Source organism: Molothrus aeneus, chromosome 2, assembly GCF_037042795.1.
Source record: "Molothrus aeneus isolate 106 chromosome 2, BPBGC_Maene_1.0, whole genome shotgun sequence".
Lineage (NCBI taxonomy): Eukaryota > Metazoa > Chordata > Aves > Passeriformes > Icteridae > Molothrus > Molothrus aeneus.
The window spans coordinates 91,199,575-91,218,897 of NC_089647.1; the positions used below are offsets into that span (position 1 = coordinate 91,199,575).

At 37.6% G+C, this 19,323-nt stretch overlaps 1 protein-coding gene across 9 annotated transcripts in view; it reads right to left on the reverse strand.

Moving 5' to 3' along the window:
- MCF2L (MCF.2 cell line derived transforming sequence like) overlaps positions 1–19,323 on the reverse strand; it is a 146,000-nt gene that overhangs the window by 21,157 nt on the left and 105,520 nt on the right. For all 9 annotated transcript variants that reach the window (XM_066545302.1, XM_066545300.1, XM_066545306.1 and 6 more), the window contains exons 4-14: positions 17,766–17,856; positions 8,020–8,139; positions 7,074–7,190; positions 6,416–6,565; positions 5,616–5,740; positions 3,792–3,906; positions 2,714–2,833; positions 1,730–1,921; positions 1,349–1,540; positions 555–714; positions 339–409 (exon numbers count right to left, since the gene is read on the reverse strand). In XM_066545302.1, the coding sequence (XP_066401399.1) occupies positions 339–409; positions 555–714; positions 1,349–1,540; positions 1,730–1,921; positions 2,714–2,833; positions 3,792–3,906; positions 5,616–5,740; positions 6,416–6,565; positions 7,074–7,190; positions 8,020–8,139; positions 17,766–17,856 (1,453 nt within the window). The remainder of the gene's footprint in view (positions 1–338; positions 410–554; positions 715–1,348; positions 1,541–1,729; positions 1,922–2,713; positions 2,834–3,791; positions 3,907–5,615; positions 5,741–6,415; positions 6,566–7,073; positions 7,191–8,019; positions 8,140–17,765; positions 17,857–19,323) is intronic.

Sequence of the window (19,323 nt, forward strand, 5' to 3'; positions counted from 1 at the left end):
ATGACAACTACTTCTTCACTGTCAATGGTTTTAAGAGTAGCCAATTACTACTGGCAAATAAAAAATGTTTCCTGTTCATAGACCTAATATTTTGCTGTCCCTAACATTTTTCCTAATATTGCCAACTATTTACTTTACCCTCCCTCATAACCAGCCAAGCAACAAAGCAGCCCCTATTTAAACCATGTGACTGTTTCACCAGCATTACTTCAACTGGGACAATGCCATCACTTTCTCAGTAGAATTCCCTCATACTTATTGAGAGCTCCTGAATATTCTGTTGTACTATGACTATTTCAAGTAGTGCATGTGTGAAAAATGCAAAGTGACAAAAATACCTTTGCTTTTCTGTAGTTTACCCTCCGAAGTGCACTGCTTTCTGAGTTGGACATGTTTTCTCTTTGGAGACCTAAACATGTAAACCAGAACCAAACAGAAGTTAGAACTGGATCAGATCTGACACAGATGTTCATGCAACCACAAATTGTGGCTGGAAGTTTCTTTAAGTTTCTCAGCATAGCACAAAAAACTAAAGGCTAATACAGATAACTTACCTGGAGAGGTACAAGGAGATTTTACAAATGCTTCAGGTCTTGGAGCAACTGGCTGAACAGGACGTGTCTGCTTAGCTGCCAGCTTCTTAAGACTTACTTGCCGCTTTTGAAACATTTCTTCCATACTTTCTTGCTTCTGGAAAACCTTTTGCACATGGTCCTACAGTTGCCATGGAAATAAAAACCAACTTGAATTAAAAAAATAATTTAAATAATTTATTATAATTTTTAAATTCCTGTCAGTGACCTATCAAGAAGCTACACTGACATCTACAGCATCTACAGCATCCTGATTTGAAATTGCAATTACTTTTATACCACAAATAGAAATATTACACTAACTCTTCCCTCTTAACAAGGTGTAATCTGTGATTTTGTGTGTTTACTATCAAGAAATCTGAAATTCAAGTTTCAATTAAAAAAAAAACTTTCTTTTGACTGTCTAAAGGTTCTTTTACATGAAGAAAAGGAAAATATTCTCAAGTTCTAAAAAAAAAAAAAGCACATTTTTGCTACGTAAGAAAAAAAAAAGGTATTTCAAATACTCACTTGGGAGATTTTTTTTTTAAAAGCAATTTTACTATCTGAAAAATTAAAGTATTTATGAAAAGTCTCTGAAGACCTTGGTGTTTATCCAAAGATATGCTGAGACTCAGGCACAGAAATGTATTGGCTTTCCAGTTCACAGGTATAACTCCTAGTACTGATTATTTAGCTTTATCAAGGGCAGTACAAGAGAGCAATTCTAGAATGAACAAATGGACACAAAGACACACATAAACATCTTTTGGTACCTTTAGGTCTTCATTGAGGATGTGAGCATACTCTTCATAAATTTTATTCAACTCCTTGATTTTATTGCCAGCACCAGTATCCAGGAACTTCTCAATCTCCTGTAGCGCTGATTCTGCACCATCCTGAGACTGACACTTATCTACTGGCTGGGAAGCCAGCAGGTAAATTCCTTCATCACACCACTTCATGGACTAGAAACAGAGAAGAACAGGCTCAGAATGCACCAATGTCAGCATCACATACTAAGAGTCTAAAACACTCAACCTTGTCATGTATTCAGCTAAAGAGAAAATTTCCAGCCCACTGAGATAATGTTACCTACCATTATGACAATTGTTTGCCTGAGGTTTTGAGAAACAGCTGTTGCATACTACATTTACCTTCTCTAGTAAGTCATGCAGTTCCAGGGATTTGTTAAGAAGTTTTCTCCTCCGTTCTATTTCAGTAGTGAAGGCATCACAGAGATGATGAAGTTCACTGCATTTTGGAATAATGGAGTCCACAGCATAATGATTGCTTTGAATAAAAGCATCACGCTCTGAAGCTAACATTTTGGCTTTTGTTACAATTTCCTAAGAAAATAAGCACCGATTAAAGTACATCTTTCCTTGGATCAAGATCAATGAAACAATTTTCCACAGTGAAATACACATATTGATATAGAATACATCTTTAGTTCGTATCTGCCTTGCTTAATAAATCAAAGTTATTTCCTGTCTTTCCAAATGCCCAAGAACCTTCATGTACCAGAGTACCTCAGAAATAACAGTGAATTTAATCACAGTGAAGGAACCACTGTCTTTCTATGCCTTATTCAGCAGGGTCTGTGTGTGTATGAATGCAATTTGGGGTACAGCAACAATCTCGATGCAAATTAAAAAAAACCAATCTCAGCCTTAAGACCAACAACCTCACTTAGAGAGCAATTTGCTTCATTGTGAGGCACAGATCAGAAAAAGGCTCCCTTTCTATATTGTTCAGTATATGTTTCTGTTGGTCATCTTTATTGTACATTCAATACACAGCTTTCTTATTTGTAAGATTTATTGAAAGACATGGCTTTAATAGGATTGGAAGTGGCCCCTTGATCAGTAAATGCAAAACTTGGCTATGTAGACACTTCATGCAATTCTTACATGAAGCAATCACACTTTGTGTCTGGTCACTCTGCTCTTTATTGAGGGATGTCCAAGAATTACTCTGCTCCAATGCTTAAAGACTTTATTTCAGATTCCTTCTGTATGTTACCTGAGACATTGATTCTGTCTTGTTGTCAGCTTAAGCTGATACACTCAAGAACAAAATCCCATTCCCCTCTGCACGTGCATTGTCATAGTAGAAATTGAGATTTGCAGATTTCTTACATCTGATTTTTCTTTAAAGTTGGCAAGATCTTTCAAAATATGCTCCACATGTGAACGGCTGTTTCCCACATCTGTGAAAGCAGACAGTCTCTCAGACACAATATCCAAAGCTGCTTTGACCTGAAATGAGACACAGCTACGTATGAATGAAGAGACCTCCACCTCTGCAGAGACCCACCTATTACATAGGTGATAGCCACTATTTGATCAGGTGACTCACATTAGGTGGTTGCTGGGGCAGAGACAAAGCACCTTTTTTTTTCAGCCTACCTCCCCCCTCCAATTAAAAAGGAAAACAAATACAAAGAAAAGGCAGTGAAGTAATCCTGTTGCCTGGAACTGAAAAAGATGCAAGAAAAAGATGCAAAGGAAACATTTATGATCTTGCTTTTACCAGATGACAAGGACACAAAGTGACATTAATGTTAACAGCAGACCATGAGGGAGAGGTCCCCACTCCAGCAATTGTTTTAGCGACAGAAAAATGCTTGCAAGAGTGTTTCTGAGTGTTGCTCTTGTGGAGACACAGGGGCTATGCTCAGAGATCAGCTACACCAGGATAAAGGGTCTGTAGGTGTCATCGAGCACATGAGTTAAACAACATGAGATCAGAAACTGGCTGTGAAAATTGTAGCGCAGCCTCCACCCAGCTTCTAACACTATGGTTGCAACTTCCCACCCACAGTGTTGGAGACAGTTTTCATAAAATTTCAGCCAGAATGTTTAGTTGAGACTTGGTTCCATAAAAGGATCTATTGGCAAGATGAAAGTGTTGCAGCAGCATTTTATGTTTCTGTGGTACAGAACAGGTTTCAAAGGACTTTTTGAATGCTTATACACTGCTGGGTGCATGGAAAAGAACTTCCTAAGACTGTAGAAAAAAAAAATAAAATGTTATGTCTCTATGGGCAAGAATCCAAACTAGTAAAGATAGCAGTGTGTCAAGTAAGGGCAAGTACAAGAAAAAGGCTGCAGAAAGCTTGCAAGTACATACAAGAGCTGTAAAATCAAGAGCAGGAAGCATTTTCTGAATCATTTCTATGTTACCAAATATTGACTGCCACCAAGAAGTTCTCACCTCTCTGAAATTCTGTTCAAAATTCCGAAGGCGCAGACACTGCTCTAGTTTTTGCTGATGCTTCGTCCAAAACTCATCAAAGGCGGTCTCCGTTTCATGTAATTGAGCCAATAGCCTTTAAAAATCAAAACAAAACACATAAAAAAATTACTCTAAGAATGATGGGTACAACCTTCAAGGGACAATGTAATCCTCTATAGTAAATAAAAAAAAGCCTCCCCAAAGCAGTATTTTTCAGGACAAATAAACTGGATACAGGAAACATTTTTTGTATCACACAGTATCATTTCCCACAATAAAACTGATGTAAAAAACTGAAACTCAACACAAACATTAATTTCTGGAAAATGGGCAAGTGCTTATTTTAAGCACCTTCTCAGCTTTGGCCTGGGGACATGGGGAGCTGAGGCTAACATACATAAATATGCAAATGTGTGTGGGTTAAGACTCAGAGGAACCCAAGCCTTAGGCTAACAGGAAAAGTTAAGGTAAAAAATTTGAACTGCTATGACCAGGCAGCTGCCCTTACATTTCATTCTTTGGAGCAAAGCTCACTATAAACCTGAAGGCCATTGCTCCTTTTCTTCCAAGCAGAGTAATTAATTAAATATCACAGGCAAGTGTACAGCAGTACTGTGATGAGGAAAACCTTCTTTGATTATAATTCTGGCAAATGTGTTAAAACTTTCACTTCTTAACTTACGTTCTATAATTGTATTTGACAGTGTGATATCCCATGGACTTTATACAGTGCATTTTGCTGTACTTAGACTACATCTGGGGAAGGCAACCCATCAGAATTTTAATGAACTTTTGTCTTTAATGCTACAGAAATGAACTCTGAATTTACAAGTTAAAACCAACAAGAGAAAAGGCAGTGACACACACAGAGTTTGTTCCAATTTCTGTCAGATATTGTATTGAATAGGAATGTTATGGATAAATGAGCAACCCCCACCCTGATTGTCTTTGGATAGCTGATAGCAACAGTGACCAAAAAAGTGACTTCTGCCAAGCTTTGTGGATTGGAATGGACAGTTATTTGGAAAGAAAGCCAGCCTGAGTGTAACAGAAACACAGAATGACAGACAAAAAAAGAATGCAGAATGCAGCCTGGGGGAAATGAGCTATGCTTTCATAGCTTTGTGAAAATTTACATCTGTGCTACAGTGATATAATGTCTTCAAACCTGGCAGTAATGTGAGGGGGGTGTGTATGTGGCAGGCAGGGAGCAGAAGAAAACTATACCTATTACTTATATGCCCAGAGGAAGCACATAGGAAATCGGTGCTTAGATACTTCAAGAGTGGTGTACTCCCTAACAGCCTTTAAAAGCTACTAACAACATTGATAAGTTAACAGGTTTAAAAGAAAAAAAACTCTCCCACTTCAAAGATAAATGGATGAATCTACTGAAAAGAAGAGACAGATCACTTCAGTCTTCCACTCATGCCCTCTGTACAGCTGCAAAATTTCTTGGATTGCACTTGAGTTTCTAAACAAAGCATTGATATTCTTTAAAATAAGGAAAAGATACTCAAGTATAGAGTCCAAAAGTAACAAAAATGAAAAAGAGAGCAGTGTAGTGTGGTATCAGAAGTCCAATCCCATTTTCCTTCAGCCAGGTGACCCGCAGTGGACTTTAGGGGGTTACTTTGTTCAGGACAGATCTGACAGCAGAGGAGTAGTTTCTGAAATTATTTCTAATGTTCACATTGAAACATTTGCTTATTTGCAAAGCATAAATATGGAATTAAATATAGATGCTGGGGGGGGGATCAAAAAAGCAGAAAAGCAGCATATTTAGTATTTCACACCTCTCACCTTTCTACTGTTGTTTGATTGTCTAGCTGATCTTGATTCAGTTTGTAATCAGGATTCTCAGTAACTGGTTTTGTAATACTTCCAAGGATATCATCTCCCTGTTCTACTGCTACCCTGATGTCCTCCTACAAAACAAAACAAAAGAAAAACCCCACACACTGTAGCAGCATGTTGTTTTTTTAAGCAGAATTCACAAGGCACTGAATTGAAAGAAGGATGTCAATAGCATTCGAGCAAGCACAGTTTTATTAAAAGCAGTGGCTGACAACAGACAGTAAATGATAAATGTCAGCTTCTTCCATGTTTACCATCTGAAGACCCCAGTGTAACTGAGTTAAATTTTCATGGTAGACAGCCTTCTAGTGTAGCTTTAGGCTACAAATATCTCAAAAATGTTAGATGCACAGTTCTGAAACCACCAAAGAGCTTTCATTTAATCCTTTTTGAAAGAACATTTGTTCATGCTTCAAAAGGCCATATATTTTAATATGCATACAAATACAATCAAATTTCCTGTTGCAAACAAAACTACAAATTAAACACACCACTACTTACAAAGAAATTACTGTTTCTCATACAACCCATTATGCATTTGTACATACGTAAACTTAGTTTCAAGAAATGCCATTTTTCAATGCAAAAAGGATTTTTAACATCAAAAAAAAAGCAAGCTCAAAAAGATATCATTGGTTCACATTACTACTGTCTATTAGCATTGTCCATATTTTCCATTAATATTGCTAGCTATAAATTAAAGGACAGTTTAACTAGAAGACAGCATCTCTACAAAATTTACGTACCTTCATTTTGTCCTTCTTTTCTGTGTGTGTTGCAAGAAGGGAGCTGGTTGATTGCACATCATTTGGTAGTTCTGTTTCAGCCAGCTCAGTCCCAAAGGACTGAAGAATCTGAGCTGTTTGCTTAACCTTTTGGGCGAAACCTTCTATAGCCTTTTGGAATAAAAAGCATTAAAGATGTTTTGTGTTCATCACACACATATGTACAAACAAACACAAGCACACAAAATATAACTCTCAAAACAAACCCAAACAGATGAATTACAAGACTGAAAAATGGCCAAAGTAGAATTTTGCAAGCAACAGATACCGTCACCATTAATTCCTTAATTGTATATTTTTCTTAGGCTTGTATCAGGTGTATCTTCTTCATATTTTTATAATCTGGAGTTATTTTACAATTTGAGCTTTTTCTTTCCTGTAGCAAAACCAATAAACCTCAACACAATAACACACTGTAGTTCCTTCGCTCCAAGTGTTCAGAAAACCCCTCCCAAGTTATTACTCATATTATTTCTCTAAGATGACTAAGTACCATTGGGAACATCTTCTCACACTGAGCAAGTCAACTTGCATCACTTGGAATTTGTTTTATAAATGACAGGGTATAAAACAGAAGTGTTCATTAAGCTGAAAAGTTATAACAAAACCTACGACTTACAGTGCGACGGGACAGCCATCTGTTGTGGCAGTAATCCAGGGTGCCACCAAGATCTTCTGTTAATTGTGTCTTATCAATGTAACCCTGCAGTTCTGACACTGAGCCCAGCATTATGATCTGCAGCAGGACAGAAAAAAAGTGAACGTGATCAGTGGTGACAAGTCCCTTGTTAATGATTCTGAGCCCCATCCTTCAGACACTGACAGAGAAGATGCATTTTTTAATATAAAAGTGAGAGATGGAACAGTTTCCTGTGGGTATAGAAACACAAATTTAACAGTTCTTTCAGGTGAAGATGATGTAAATGTAAATGACTGAATATGGACACGGGCACCAGGCATATAAAAAAAAAAAAAGCTTATGGATTATACAGCATAACACTGCCAGATTTTTTTTATCTTGTTAAACTGTACTTGGCTATTTTCTAAAAGCAACATTCATTTCTTGTTAATTTTTCCTTGTTATCCTGGGTCTGCAGGACTGAATAATAGTGCCTACATGGATTTGTCATGTAAGCACTGGTTTACCAAAATAAATGAAAGATGGGGGGAAATTTTCTTAAAGACCATCTTTCCCCCTTGCAATTTACATCTGGTAAGTACAGTAACTTTTATATCATCAGCTTAAATAGTTTCAAATTTTATTTTAAAATATAAAAGCCATACACTTGCAAACAAAAGTACAATCTGTGGGTTTACTGGCAACATAACAACAGGCATCCATTGTACATTTGCTCAAGTGACAGAAACCATAGCGTTTGTCCATGGGAAATGCATCTGCTTCAAAATTCACATACTCTTTCAAGAAAAAGCCATCATGAATTAGCTAAAATTGCTAGAACTGCCTCTAAGCATGGCTTTTTGTTGGGGCTTCTTTGGTCCCCCTTGGCTACCTTAAGTACTTTTACAGATTCCTGGTTGTAAAGTGAAAACAGAGGATTACTTACAGGTACTTTCATTTTAAGCTCATCTTTGTTGAATCTGAAAGCAATGTCCGAGAGAGCTCGATGAAAAAATCCTGTTGGGCGCAGAACGAGGACTAATTGCAGGTTTCCTGGGAAAGATGCCTGCAAAGCAAGTTTAGCCTGTTATTTTCTGTGCCTCAGCTCCAGAAAATATTTTTGAATAAGGAGAAGCCCCTGATAAACCACAAACTAACTGCATTAAAGGCCTCCCATAATGGGGTGACCAATCATATTGTTGCATGGCTAGTACAAAGAACTTCATTCAAAAGACATGTACTTGTCTTTGGGAACAGGGATCTATTCTCTTGGAATCAATTTTTTTTCAGGGCTGGCTTGTACTGCTCTTCAGCTAAAGATTACAACCTACCCAAGGAGGCTAATGAACAAACAGCAGTGGCTCAGTATTTTTTTAACAGCAAGACTTTCATGGTTACTTCATCTTCACTTTAATAGAAGGTCCCAAAGAAACCTCCATCATTCTGTAAAAACCTAACAACAAATTTCTAATTTGTGCATATACTACCTTGCCAGTTGCCTACACAAGTTTTTGCCACAGAGGATGAATTTCTCGGGCAGTAATTTAAAAAAAAAAGCTTTAATTTGGCTGACAAAAATAAAAATCAAGCATAAAAAAATCTCAGTTCTCTTTTTCCTCATCAACTTCCAACTAGCAATATGATGGATCTTTCTCAGTTCTACAACAGGTAGAGGGAAAACAGAAGATAGAAGAAATTTTAAAAAATATAGCATTAAATTATTGAAAATCAACCTCTGCTGTGGCAGAGATTTGCATATTTGGCATTGAGCCACTCTTGGAAACATTCGCCTCTATTCAGTATTTCCACTGTAGGGAGGCAGTGAAATTCACGAAAGAAATGATCATTATAATGATTAAGTATGCAATTTTCTTCATTATACTGTTGGAAGTTATTTCACTTTTCTAGCAAACTGGTTTACCAGAGGGAAGATAAAAAAGCCAACCACAAAAGCCCCACTGACTGAAGGAGCTGTTATGCTATGATCTATTCCAAGCCTACTGGAACTGTTAGTATCTGGAAGGTTAAAGAGTGATTTAATAACAATTTTGAGGTTTCCAAGGGTTCCAGGTACTTAGCATTAGAAATTATGAATTTTTAAAGGGAAAAGTAGTTTAACACTTTTCTGGAAAGCTTCAAGATCCATTGTGGTTCCCCAGATATTCAGTACACAACCAAGATTTCATTTGTCTAAGGAACCTTAAAGGCTTGGGCTTCTCAATCTGCCTCCACCTCAGTGATGTCCACATTTTCTAGAAAGTACAGTGGTGCAGTTCCAAAGGAGTCTGATGGCTGGGAACAGAAACCAGGTAATTCTGAGTGCCCTCACTAGCTCCTCAGCCTTGCACTCTAAAATTCACTAAAAAAAGTGCAGCCTATGAAGTTACTAACCCATAGTTATCAGAGGAAAAACTTTTCATAGAAAATTTCTGACTGTATTCAGAAGAAAAAGAAAAGATTATACTTTTCTTACTATTTTTTCTGAATTACCATACAAAGCAAACCCACAAATTTATTTCAGAGCATTAAAAGAACAGACAAAAAAATCTTCAATTAAATCTCCTGGATAAGCCTTTTAGAATGACAGCTGTATTTACTTCTCTCATTCAACAGACATGTCAAGCTATTTTGTGCCTGTAACAGAAGTGTTCAGTCCAACTGAGCAGTTATTTTTACCTTTAACTTCAAAATGTGAAGTTTATTCAGTGGCAATGAAATATTTCAGAATAAAAATGATAGAAGAGATATTTTTTAGGTAACATATTTTGAAAAAAAATAAGATGCCTCCTTGTGAGACATCCACACCACCACATGATGTCCTGACCCACTGTCCATGGCAGCCAATATCTGCAACCCATTTAGCCTTACTTGGAGCACTGGGAAATGCCCTGGACAGAGTGCTAGATGATATCATTGAGGCTCCCTTTCCCCACAAAAGATGGTCTTTCAAGGTCCCTCCCAACCCAATCTGTGATTTTATTACATTTAGGCTATTACTGAAGCAGACAGCAGTACCCAAATGGAATCTAATAGTAAATTTTTCTGGACTGTGTACTAGGTCCTATGAAACAGAGTTTAATTGCATGATGAAATTAAGTATGGTGTTCAATTCAACGAAAACAGAGAATATGCACTGCAATTATTTTGTATCTCCATGTGTCAACCCAAAATGATGGTGTTGAGGTCAATAAAGTCTTGGTATCACTTGCATTCCCATTCAAAACCTGTCAGAAATTTCCCTTCTCTCTGAACAAAAGCTCAAATTCTAGATTACTTTGACTTTGTCTACTGTATAAACTGGTCTCCACTAGTCTGTCTCCATTTGGTTTTGTTTCTTTCTTCAAAAAAAACTCCATGCCTTAAAAAGTGATGCCTCCTTCCCTTGTTGTGGCTAGGAGTAAAATCTGCAAATTAATTTTTGTGAAACAAGAAAGGGAAGTTGTGCTACAGTAAACAATGTTGGACTTGTGCCAGCTATTACAGTTTATCAAAGGTTGTATCTGCACTGCCAAAATACTACTACTTTTCCTAACATTTTTTTGCTAAAGCCCTGGTGACTTGTAGAGACAATGCTATGATGTAAGAGATACTCCACAGATGCCTGTGAACTTCATTGACCAGTCAACTTCACCCTGAACACTGGAACAAAACAAAAATCCTCTGTTCCAGCCCAGTAGCATATTTGTTTGAAGCCATTGTATGCTAACCAGACAACAATGACTTCTCAATAATGCTTTGCTAAATGTTAAGCACCAAAAAATATTCATGTTATGTTTAGCAGTGCTATCAAATAAAGTGTCTTCAAGGACTGTTTCACTGAAGTCAATGAACCTTACTCAGATTTGTTGAAGGGTTTGTATGTTCAAAAACTGGGTTGGTTTTCTTTTCCGCAAAGTGTCTTTCTTTACTAGGTTAATTATTATTAACAGTACCCTCAACATCTTGTCTCAAATATTGAATTTATCTGATTTAATGCCAATGCAAAAGAGACTAGGAGTCATGTTTTTCATATTCTCTGCAAAAATTAGGAGAGCCCAGCCCATACATTCATTCATCTCACTTGCATTTGTTTGATATTTCATGACAGTCATGGGACTAGTTTTCTATCTGCTCATCTCCTTCACTTTCTCATCAAGTCAGGTCAATGTCAATTCTAAAGAGAAAAAATATAGATGTGCACACTGTTATCAGCTTTTGATTAAATCTAATCAAATCAAGAATTCGTATACAGCACAGCCCCAGTATCAAAATGTTCCAATACACTGAGATCTTTGTTGCCCTACAAGTATCCTGAACCTAGAATAAGGGGAAGAACCTTTTCTGGCTGGACAAAATGGGGAACATTCTTAAGTTCTCCAGAAAACCCATTAATAGTTTCTCAGGAGCAGGTTAACCTGCCTGCTTTGAGGCATCTGCTTCTCAGGGACGGGGAACATTTCACTGCATGCCCCAGGTTTCTGGAAAGGGGAAAATGTATAGACTGAACCCAGTTGAGTTTTGGGCAAAATGTAAAATCAAATTACCATAGAATCACAGAACGGATTGGATTGGAAAGGATCTTAAAGATCACTTATTTCTAACACCCCCCTCCCCCCAGGGCAGGAACACCTCCCACTAGAGCAGGTTCTCAGGTGCTCATCCAACCTTGCCTTGAACACTTCCAGGGCTGAGGCATTCACAACTTCCTGGACAACCTGCTCCAGTGCCTCACTACCCATACAGTAAAGAATTGCTTCCTAACATGTAATGTCTCTCCTCATTCAGTTTAAAACAACTCCCCCTTGTCCTACCGCTATCTGCTATGTAAAGTCACTCTCCCTCTATTTTATAAGCCCCCTTTAAATACCAAAAGGCTGCAGTGAGGTCTGGCCCAGAGCCTTCTCTTCTCAACAACCTCAGTTCTCTCAGCCTGTTCTCATAGGAGAGATGCTCCAAGACCTCTGATCACCTTTGTGGCCTCCTCTGGACCATGTATTAGTTGCACTATCATTTTTCTTCACAGAAATTACTGGCAGAGAGGCTGTGTGTACCACCAGTATTGACCCTGAAGTTAAGCCAGCTTGCAGAAATATTGTGTATAATATGTGAGCCATCAAAGAGCTAATGCTTGACTGGGTTTTAGTAGTTCTGTCTTAAAATATTTGGAAAAAAACTCATTTTCATTTTATGAAAAGCTTCAAAATACCCACATTACCAAACTCTGTGGTGCTGTTTTCCTTTCTGCACTGATTAGTATGCCATAAGCCACAGAGCACTTCTTTCCAAAATACTTCTGTATATAAAGGGCTTAATAACTACTTGCTTACCTATTTAAGACTGTTTATTCCTGGCTAAAATGAACAAGTGCCTTACACATAATTCTTGTCACAAAAGAATCTTGAATTAAATCAGTTCATAAAAAGAGCAGCTTGAAATCTAGTTTTAAAAACATAGGACTGTTTTGCATTAGATCTATATTTAATGCTTGTGACATTATGGTCCTGCTTTCTGAGTTTAAGTGACTCACTTCTGTTTTCACATATTCAACAAACACATAAAATAAATAAAAATGGCTAAGTACACAAGGATAACTGCAAAAGTGCCTGCATTTGAAGTAGTCTCAAAACATCCAAGGCAATCAGACAAAACCATACTGATCTCAAAATAAACGTACTCATTTATCATTTACTGTACTCAGTCATAACAATAGCCACAAAATTAATACAAATACTGTTCCAGCTCCATCATGCTGCCAAGTTCTAGTCTTAAATCCAAGCAAAATGAGAAACATGACTGGGGCTGAAAGAAGAGCAGTGTTTTCAAACTTAAGTCATACAAAGTGTGAAGTGTCACTACTTTTCAGGACATGATGCAAAAAGCTAACTAGAAACTGGGCTAAAGGGAAATACCTATCCCATATAAATATAAAACAGTGCCTTTCATGGGGCACCACTTAAAAAACATATCTTTTCTACATCAAGAACTCACTAAGAAACTCAACATCTCTACAAACAAGGCCAAAGAACTCAAAGTTGGATTACTGCAATTCATCATTTCTCACCTTGGATATCAAACCAGTAAGATTCCAGATGGCACAGAAATGGGACTGCCTAACTTCTGCAAGGTTTAGGCTGGTATTACAAAATCAAAGAATCAATTAGGTTGGAAAAGACCTCCACAATCATTGAGTCCAACCTAAGCATTCTGGTGTGCTGTGTCCATTGGCTTCAGGTTTCTTCCTGCCAGCCAGCAGTCTTGGCCCTGATCTTCAAAGAAATTAATAGGCTAAGCCACTGTTACACTGAAGACTGCATTTTGATTTATGAACAGCTAAGAAAAGCAGTGCTCTGGACAAGGCAGTCCAAAACAAAAGGCATGAAATCTGCACGCAGTGCATCCTTAATTAGGGGTGGCAAATCACAAAGCAGATTTCTTTTCCAGGAGGCAGAATAAAACTCATCTCTTGTCCCATTTAGAAAGGGCTGCAAAGTTTTGTAAATGGATAAAAATTCCTCACCAACAAAACAACCAACCTCCATCCTAATGCTTACTCAAGAGCAGTTGCCCACAGGTACGTTATGCCCTATGCACCAAGGAAGTTTATTTTCCCTGGGTTGAGGTTGATGAATGGCTATGGTAAAACTTTTAATGATGTTGAGTGCAGTTTTTTGTTTGTCTAAAAGAGTGAGTTCACACTGCAACCTTTCCCTCTAGATGGAGGAAGACAATGTTGACAGGACAACAAGAAACTAATACAATGTAATGACACTGACTTCATTTTTAAAAGAAAATACACTGGAACTGTGAAGATAGCAGTGTGAAATCCTAGAACACATTGATCAGTAAAAAGCCTTGCTCCTACAACTGTGGATTGAATATTGCATTTTTGGGTATGATAACATTAGGAGAGAAAAAAAAAAGGATAAAAAAAGAGTCATTTTTGACTGCATGGAAAGGACAAGTGGATCAGTTTGTCTGGCATTTGTCATTCACCCAACTTCAGCTGGGACAATGCAGAGCTGCTTTACCAGCCACCATGACTGCTCCTCCTTGCACACTTATCCATGAGACTACGTAATTGCCCAGCCACAGGAGCTAAAAGGTTCAGCAAGGTCTTGCATGTCTCTTTATACTCTGAATACTATGTTTTACTGAAAACAGGACATTCTAATACAAATTTAGAAGAATCATCACAGGTGACAGGGCAAAAAGCTGAAAAAATTTTGTATCTTCAAACAATAATGTATTACAAGTGAACAATTTGCAACTACTAAGTTCAGTATTTTTCTTGTAAGAACTTTCAGATTCTACTGTCTCTCTAACAACATGACAATTTGCTATCAAGACTTCACACTTAACATTAAACTTGCTCTTGGAATCTCTACCAGAATTTCACATCTCAGTCTGACTATCCCAATAGACCAAATTCTTCCTAGGCTAATAAGTTCACTTCAGCTAAATCAGGTGAGAAATAAAAAGAACAATGTTGTTTGCAGTGTCTCTTAAGCCACAGAGCCTGCATTCTTGTGCTTGCTCACAACAACATCCTGGGCTGCCTGCGCATTGCAACTTCATCAAGTAGAATAAAACAATAGCAAAGTTTGAATGCCTGGGCATGTTCTTGCCACAATCTCTGTCACATCTCAGGAAAATAAATGTCATAGTTCAGCCCCGGACCCTGGCTTTGCTCTCAGTCCCCCTGCACTGCATGTGCTGCAGCAGCAGTCACCCTGGGCAAGCAGTGCAGTCACTGGCCTTCCACTATGTCTGCAAAAATAGGGTTAACCTCACCTCCAAAGTCTTGACTACAACAACCTTTAAGTATCAGCATGAAATACAGATTCAGCTCATCATTGCTCATTTTCTGCTCATAACCCTAACAACAAAGAAGGAAAAATGAAGCTTAGAAATTTTTAATAATACATTTTTCACAATAATTTCAGCCTGAAACAAAACATTTTGTTACTTTTGTTTCAAAACATACTTCCAATACGCACTAGTACAAACCAAATGTATATGAAGAGTCTTGAAAATAACAAGAAATAATAATAACAAATCCATGCTAATATGAATTTCTGTTTAACAGCTGCTCAGTGCTTACAAATACATGTCCTACAGTTGCCAGGGTATTAGTGATGGGCAGATGCTCCAGCCAGGATATTCCTGTCAGGCAGTGCTCCAGCCATAGCACTCTATGCTAGCAATTCTGATTTCACAAATCAAGAGGGTTAACTCCTTCAGAATGATTAGAGAAAAAACAGGTAAGATGGCAGAAATGATAAAATAAACCGACAGCCAAAGCTCTCATCTCAAATAACATGAGACTCCTGACTTCACACACAGCAATAAGCTTCAGCAATAAAAATAAAAATAAAGAAAAAATTTTTAAAAAGGGGAAATGGCTTCAAATTGAAAGGAAGTAGGTTTAGATGGGACAGTAGGAAGAAATTATTTACTGTGGGGATGGCAAGGCTCTAGAATAGGTTACTCAGAGAAGCGGGAATTTCTGATGCCTGGAAATGTTCAAGGCCAGGCTTGGATGGGGCTTTGAGCCACCTTATCTAGTGAAAGGCGTCCCTGCCCATGGTAGGGGTGTTGGAACTAGATGATCTTTAAGGTCCCTTCCATCCAAACCATTCTGTGATTCTGTGATTGAAACTACCAGAGCCATCAGGCTTGCAGACATCGAGCACAGTCTGGATAGCCCAAATAACTCAGATGCTTCAAAACCACCAAAAGACAATTCTGAATTGAAATTGAAAACCATAAAAGACAATTCTTGTTAGAAAAACCAAACAAGTGGAAATCTTCAGTTACCTTTGAGCCATTCAAAAGAAATCTTTGTCTATCAATAGGACCTCACTAATTTGGCACAATATACATATCTTGTATATTTGGCTTTGTGTTTTTGTTAAACAACAGACAGCTGAAATGCATTAGATTTCATTTATATCAAATACTATAGCATAGATATGATGGTCAAGAGCAAACAATTCTTCACTACATCTTCTTTTGGAATAGGAACACAAAATTTTCAAGTGTTCAGGGCTGATGTGACTATTGGTGCAGCCCAACAGGAGGACTGCTATAAATATATATACATGGGTACAATTGAAAGCCAACACTGTTGCTGTTCAACAGAGAAGCAAATATAAAAAATCCTGCCTTTAACAGATTAGACTTCAGCTAAGAAGCGTGATTCTTCTTTCAGAAAAAGCTCACAGAAGAATGAGAAAAGCTGAGAAAAGCTGAAAAAAGCAAAATAACCCATCAGCTGCAGTAGTGCAACTGTGCAGTGCTCCTGCACTTAACATCCTAAATCCCTTAGGCACCAACACCATCACGACAGTGACAGACCCCTTAGAGTGGGGAATAGTTGCTCACTTCTGTTCACTGTGCTTCAAAGCAAAGTAACACACACTGGAGGAATGTTACCATAAATGTTATCATCACAGCCATAAGCAACTTGTCTGCAGTTGCTCCCTAACCCTCACAACCCCAATTATGCAAATAAAAGGACCATAATTTGGGCAACACTTATCTGTCCTTGAGCAGAAACTACAGCACTGACTTTTGAGAGATGCCAAACCTCCAGATAGAGGCCTTTTTCTTCAATCATCCTAAATTATGCTGCTCTCAGTTTTCACTACTGGGTTCTACTCAATGCTGCATCTCAAAATTTCAAATTGAGCTGCTAAAGCAAATTTTGCTGATACTTTAATGTATTTTCAATGTTTTAACATTTCTACCATGATTATTGTGTAAAGAGTTGTATTGTGGGAATATTATATCATTATATATTCATTCATAAAACATCATATAGTGGGAGTAATATACTACCTTTAAAGATGCATTACTTTAAAGTAATAAACTAATTTTAACTTATAATACAAAAAATTCTTTGGCCATAATCAGGCCACATTAAAATGACATTTACTGTTTTGATTTGACTTTTATCTTACAAAGTCAAAATTTTTCAGCCATTAAAAATTAAAAGATATTTACAGATTTGTTTTTCAGCCCTTACTATTGACTCTAACAATTCAAGCAAGGATAAAAAGGAAGAAAAAAAAGGCAACAAATGAACCAAAAACTTTAAAAACCAAGTAAAACAGCAGTAGAATAAGCACATGATAAACATGAATCTGTCCTTCCTTACTTTTGAAAAAAGAAAAGGGAAAAATAGCCTCTAATAAAGTTCTTTTTCATATTACTTGAAAGGGAGACTGGGAAAGTTAAGAGCATGCACTGTTGATTGATCATAGGAGGCACATAGGATTTTCTTGCTTACATATAATCCTTGTTTTAAATCAAACATCAGAAGAACAGTTTTTCCATGTGAACTCCTTTCACAAGTGGTAAACTCAACCAGGACCCTCACCCTCATTTCTTCACTTGAATAGTGAAAACTCTATGGGACCCATGGGGTGTCCATGCAAACATCAGCTCCCACCTGGGAGAGCTGCATGCCCACACATTGACTCTCTCCAGGTGCATACTTAGGAAGATGTCCTGAGCTGCAGACTGCATTAAAAGCACATCATAGACACATGATGCTCTGTCTGGGATACAAAAGACCTACTGGGTACCTTCTGTATCATCTATTAACTGACATATTGTTGAAAAGAAAAAAAAAATTATGTTTTTCCACTTGTAAGAGGATGATTCAACATAGAAAAATCTTTCTAAGGAGTAATTTAAGAGAGTACTCACTGCTATCCGCAGTATGGAAGCTTTCACAGAGGTCCATTTGTCCTGTCTGCGATCTATGACAAGAATAAATCCAATTCCAGCATCTCGTAAACTAAGTTTGGAGGAGGAGAGAAGAAAACAGGAAAGTTTAGTTAAAAATACAAATGTAACTCCTGATTCCCTCACACAGAAAAGCAGTCAAAAAACAGTGAAAAAAAAAAAGTAGCTTGACCTTTTTGTGCAGAATTTTCTTCATATAAATATCTTAAATAAAGATACATTATACACCATTGCAAAGATGCAGCAGTCCCACAGCGTTTTGCAGAGTTTCAAAATGCATTCAAATAATGAAGTCTTCTTTTTCACAAAAGATAGTATTTACATTTATTGCACAGGGATTATTTCAGAAGAAAATGAGACTGATTGATTCTCCACTGTTTGGTGCTGATATAATCCCTTCCTCATGATGTTGTCAGTATAATTTCAGGATCAAAATGAAGTTGTTTTCCTTTTGCATCTGCTTTTTAACCTTCTGTTTGAATTGCCTTCCTCCTCAGTGATACTTAAAACTCCTGAAAACCATCAGATCCTTCTGATCATTCCATGATACTGCTCCATGCATCTGAAATCCTCATACGCCTCCAGGCTGTAAACTTCTTCCTAGGTGCATTTTCACATTCACTGAAACAAAAAAACCTTAGGGCATTTAAGCTCTTCAAACCACAGATGAGAACAACGAGCTCAGAGGCACTCCTCTCGAATGGAAACATCTGTGAGAGAGATTCTGCTCCAATCCTGCCGTACGGGTGACCTTTCTCTTTTGCCTGTGCTCAGCTGCATGTGCTACCGAGCCCTGACCAAGGGATGTGCTCCTGTTTTGTAATTCCCCATCTAAGCCAATTGTGCAATGCCAGCAGCAGCCCTTGCCAGCCAATCGCAATCAAAATGGAAACAGCAGGCAAATGCAAGGCAGACAGGCTCAGATTAATTGTTTTCTCATACATTTGCTCCTTTTTCAGTATATGTACTGTATTTTTACATCTGATGATTTATTGCAAGGCCTGCTGTGGCACTGTGTGACCTTTAGAAATACTGTGCATCAATTTGTTATGGTAATATCTGAAAAGAAAAAATAAAAATCAACACAACAGAATGTCAGGATTCTTTATTCAAGATTGCTGAATCATGGAAACATCAGCTTTTCTTGATAAGATTATGTCAGTAGCATAATGATAAGAGGGTGTTTAGGAGGGTGAAGAACACAGGTACCCAGATGTGTCATCTTAAGCTACTCTTCAAAATTACAGATTTAAACAGGACTCACAGTTTATTGCCTCTCTTTTATAAAATGCAGCATCTCTCAAATTTACAGACATACTCATCAGTGGGAAACATGAATAATCATTAGAAATGCAAAGGAGCCCTTGCTTTCTTCCAGAAGAATATTAGAAGCACAGCAGAATATTAGAAGTGATCCTCACTGCCCACATTCAGTGCATGTTACTTAACTCTTGCCTCTGGGTTAGGACAACACTGATAAACAACATCTGAGCACTTGCCTTGTAAGCCTGACAACCCT